At 47.5% G+C, this 5000-nt stretch overlaps 1 protein-coding gene across 1 annotated transcript in view; it reads right to left on the bottom strand.

Moving 5' to 3' along the window:
• utp20 (UTP20 small subunit processome component) overlaps positions 1-5000 on the bottom strand; it is a 47763-nt gene that overhangs the window by 22386 nt on the left and 20377 nt on the right. Inside the window, exons 30-37 of the mRNA XM_062518144.1 lie at positions 4614-4867; positions 3543-3687; positions 3279-3366; positions 2954-3097; positions 2679-2732; positions 2286-2441; positions 274-429; positions 1-82 (exon numbers count right to left, since the gene is read on the bottom strand). The exon at positions 1-82 is cut by the window's left edge and continues 59 nt beyond it. Coding sequence (XP_062374128.1) covers positions 1-82; positions 274-429; positions 2286-2441; positions 2679-2732; positions 2954-3097; positions 3279-3366; positions 3543-3687; positions 4614-4867 — 1079 coding nt within the window. The remainder of the gene's footprint in view (positions 83-273; positions 430-2285; positions 2442-2678; positions 2733-2953; positions 3098-3278; positions 3367-3542; positions 3688-4613; positions 4868-5000) is intronic.

The raw sequence follows: 5000 nt of genomic DNA, 5'->3' as shown, positions 1-5000 counted from the left end.
GGACGAGGTCCCGGAACTCTGGACGCTCAGGAAACGTCTTCACCAGGCAGGCCAGCACCGTCGTGTAGTCGTTCCTCACGCTCTGCACACACACACACACACACACACACACACACACACACACACACACACACACACGAGAATGAAAATCAAATTGAGAGATATAGGGAAACGCTGTTGTTCCAAAGGCTGTGCACACACATGCCCTGCGTATGGCATCCATGATGTTGTGCGTGTGTGTGTGTGTGTGTGTGTGTGTGTGTGTGTGTGTACCTCCATCTTGCTCCTGAGCCCCTTGCGTATGGCGTCCATGATGTTGTGCTGGACGATCTCTCTGAACTCCTTCTCCGGAGTGCCCAACGCGGCCAGCTGCTCGATGACCGTCGACAGACACAAGATGGCCGTGTCCGCCAGAGACATGTCCCCTATCTGCACACACACGCACACACACACAAAGCTAGAGTTACGAATGACATAGCAAGATCACTTAAAAAAAAACATCACTTGCACATGCTCTCTCTCTCTCTCTCTCTCTCTCTCTCTCTCTCTCTCTCTCTCTCTCTCTCTCTCTCTCTCTCTCTCTCTCTCTCTCTCTCTCTCTCTCTCTCTCTCTCTCTCTCTCTCTCTCTCTCTCTCTCTCTCTCTCTCTCTCTCTAGCCGTTTACTGACTGCACAGATAGCCGGCGATGCACGGGCTTTTAGCCGGCTAGTCCCGACTGTACTCACTGATAGCCGGCTAATCGCCGAGGTGATTTACGCTGCCAATTGTCCTCCCCTGAGGGTACACATATTCCCGGGGCGACTGCAGTGAGCACGCGAGGCGGCTATGCGGCGGCTAGCTGAGACATGGGCGGAGCTGTCAACAACGAGAGTTGTGCACACACTGCTGAAAGACTTAAAATCAGCAAACAGCTGACTGACTGTATGCTGAGCACAGCTGTCAGATCATCATCATACTGTTCACATATTAACACTGGTCCTTGTGGTCCATCTAGCACACTGTTCTTTCAAATGTCAATTAAATCGCCAAACATCTCAGCATTTATTTATTAATTGCTAACATATTGGGAAAACATAGCCTATCCTGCATTATCTACAGCCAGGATAAATTAGCTAGACCTTGGCTAGCTTGCTCAAATAACCATTGACAACGTATTTCGTTAAAGCATATAGGCTAGGCCTATATCATACCCACCCTAAGGTTTAAGAAACATAACAACGTTGTCCAATTTTAGTTTAATGCATTTTTCTGAATTGGAGAGGTCTCCTTATGAGGGTAGGCTCTGCATTTTAAATGGCTAATCGCTAGTCGCGATTAGCATCGTTGGTTTAAACTTTGCAGAGCTGTTTTGTTGTTATCACAAAAATACTGATTGTAACTGCTGTTAGGAAGACAGTTTGGAACCTGGCAGACGTGAGGCAGTGAAAGGTAGGCTATAATGCACAGTCCAAGCGGAATGAGTGGAGAGTTGATATTGTGATGAGGCAAGAATTACTCTGTTAGGAAATGTTTATTACCAGATGAATATGAGGAATGACATTACATGGAAGTGGCCTGTTTAAGATCCCCGTGGCTATATCCCACAACATGGGTGGCATCCCGTAACATAAACCCCTTATCCCACAACACATCAGCTGACTAGTCTAGTACCTATATAATGCGTAACCGTCAACTATCTTATGACAACAGGCTGCTTAACCATCTTAGCCGTAGGCTACATTTCCCCCTTGCATGAACGTAACACAAGCATATCCGAGCCGCGCTACAATATTGTGTCACATCGAGCTAGCAAGTCTAGCTAGCCACAACAGTGCATACCAGACTGTATAGAACAGGTGCATACTGCATAGGCTACTAATGACACTTTTTACGGTCAGTGAATAGCACCGAGTGAAAATCAATGTTTGCTTTATATCTAGTGACAGTGGTGATGTCGTCAGTTTGGATAAGTAGAGTAAACTTAGTCAGAAGATCTAGAAATATCAAACGGAGGAGCAGAGAACTTGACAGAGAGCTGCACTGCTGTTTTGAGAATGACAGTAGTGTCACGAGACTTCGACGCCTATGTTGTTGTACGTCACTGTTCAACTTCACACCCTGTTCTTACATGTTTACGCCTACACCGAGGCGGCTTTGGAATATCGCGCCTCTTGTCCTCACTGACCTAGCCGGGGAATGGCCGGTTAAACCTAGCCGCGGATGAGGCGGCGTTCAGTCAGTTAACGGCTTCTCTCTCTCTCTCTCTCTCTCTCTCTCTCTCTCACACACACACACACACACACACCTCAAAGGAGTGGAAGCAGTTGTGCATGAGTGTGTGCAGGTATCTCATGTCCAGCTCGGCGGTCATGTCCTTCACACGCCCGGTGGCCTCCTGGAACGCTGTCAGACGCACGTCAAAGTACACCTCATCCAGGTGACGACTATCAAACGCATTCAACTGGGGGGGGGGGGGAGAGAGGAGGATAGAGAAAGGGATAGAGAGAGAAGGATAGAGAAGGAGGGAGAGAAGGACAGAGAAAGGGATAGAGAGTGGGACAAAGGGAGAGGGAGAGAAAGGCAGAAGAAAACACATACAATAAGGATGAGCATAAATTGCATGACTGTGTTAATTTCCTGAACAGAAAAATATGCACAAATGTGTCTGTGTGTGTGTGTGTGTGTGTGTGTGTGTTACCTGCACAGCCATGTCTGTGATGTATTTGAGTTCCCCATCCAGCTCTGCCAGTGTCTGCAGTGGACATAAACATACGCATTATAAACATATACGTCATAAACTTCATAAACATAAACATTCTAAACATAAACATTCTAAACATAAACACAAACATAACAAACAAACATTCTAAACATAAACACAAACATTATAAACATCAACACTGAAGAACTTTAACTGCTACACAGGACAGGACAGCACAGGAAGAGAGTGTGTGTGTGTGTGTGTGTGTGTACCTGGAACACAGCACACAGGGCCTGGCGTGAGATTTTGCTCTGTAGAGTGGAGAGCAGGCGGCTCATGGGCTTGAGGAACTCTGCGGGGTTAGAACACTGCTTCAGAAGGTTCTGCACCGTCTCCAGGATATCCAGTTCCGTCTCCTACGGACACACAGAGGATGCAGTTAAACACACACACACACACACACACACAGGCACGCACACACGCACACACACACAAAGGGTGTTTTCAGTTTTAAGCTCATTTGCAGGTCTCAAACACTCCCTCATGCAATAAAGCCTTGTTGAGTCTGCAGGTGCATTGTGGGTAGTGTAGTCTTACCTGGGCAGTCTTTGGTTTGGTCAGGTAAGGCAGCAACAAGGTGATGAGGGTGGCACTCTGCTCCTTATCCCTAACAAATCGGCTGATCCTGAACACACACACACACACACACACACACACACACACACACACAATGTTACAAAAAAGTAATTCTGTGGCATTTATGCCGGCACAAACAACACATGCTTTGAGAGGGCAGTATTATAACAAGTCTCAGAGGGTGTTGTGCGAGTGTGTGTGTGCGAGTGTGTGTGTTGGACATACTTGGAGAGAATGTTGAGTTCCTTGCCAACTTGAGAACGGAACTTCTTCTTGCGGAGGTGGTCGGAGTTCCGGACCATCTTACTCAGGTACTGAAGAACCGCAGGAACATGAGGGTAGAGGAGCTTAGAACCCAAACTCACAGAGTCTGAGAGAGAGAGAGAGAGAGAGAGAGAGAGAGAGAGAGAATGTAGAGAGAGGGAGAGAGAGAGAAAATGTACATGTTAGTCAGAGTTTACATGTTAAAAAATACTGAAATAATTATTAACCTCTTAATTATTACTTATTAAAGGGATAGTTCGGGTTTTAAGACACGAAGTTATATGGGTTCCCTGTCAGCAACGTTGTGCATCAGCACTGACTTACCCCGCAACAGCGTCCTGTGAGCCGAGATCCAGCCGGTTTTTGATGCTGAAGAAAGTAGTCCGGCAAGTTTCTGGGGTCACGAAAGTAAAGTGTTTTTCTTCTCAAAACCATATGCGTTCAAAAGAGTGATATATTTGCACCACAAAAACGTTGTCCAGGAAAAATTCAAACCTCGTTATCACTTACTTATTTTTCGTGATTCCTATCACTGCGCGCTACTGACAGCTGGACAACGTTTTTGTGGTGCAAATATATCACTCTGTTGAACGCATATGGTTTTGAGAAGAAAAACACTTTACTTTCGTGACCCCAGAAACTTGCCGGACTACTTTCTTCAGCATCAAAAACGATCAAAAACCGGCTGGATCTCGGCTCACAGGACGCTGTCGGGGGGTAAGTCAGTGCTGATGCACAACGTTGCTGACAGGGAACCCATATAACTTCGTGTCTTAAAACCCGAACTATCCCTTTAACCATCAACCTCTGACCCCTGAAATCAGCATGACATTTCCTCAGAGACCATGTGATTCCCACCCCCTACCAATCAAAGGCCTGACACAGGACATTAACCCCACCCCTCTACCAATCAAAGGCCTGACACAGGACATTAACCCCACCCCCTACCAATGAAAGGCCTGACAAAGGACATTAACCCCGCCCCTCTACCAATCAGAGGCCTGACACAGGACATTAACCCCGCCCCCCTACCTTCTGAGCCGTCAGAAGCCCCTCCCAGCTCCGGGACCACGCAGTCATTCACACATAGCTCCTCCTCCTTCTCCGCCTCATTCTCCGTCTCCATGGCGACAAAGTCCTCGGTGGTGAGCAGGCTCTCGGCGATGTCCATTACCATGGCGGTGGTTGCCAGGGAAACGTTTTTGACGGACAGCAGAGCGAACACATTGAGGAGCACGCCACACTCCGGGTGTCCAGGCCTCTGCTTGGCCAACAGAGGGAAGAACCTGCACACACACACACAAGCAGGCCGCAGTTTGAGATACCTCTCTCACACACACACACACACACAAGCAGTCCGTAGTTAGAGATACCTCTCTCACACACACACACACACACACAAGCAGGCCGCAGTTAGAG

This window comes from Sardina pilchardus, chromosome 17 (assembly GCF_963854185.1).
Source record: "Sardina pilchardus chromosome 17, fSarPil1.1, whole genome shotgun sequence".
In the NCBI taxonomy this organism is placed as follows: Eukaryota; Metazoa; Chordata; class Actinopteri; order Clupeiformes; family Clupeidae; genus Sardina; species Sardina pilchardus.
Note: the sequence above shows the minus strand (reverse complement) of the source record. Positions and strands in the feature narration are given on the sequence as shown.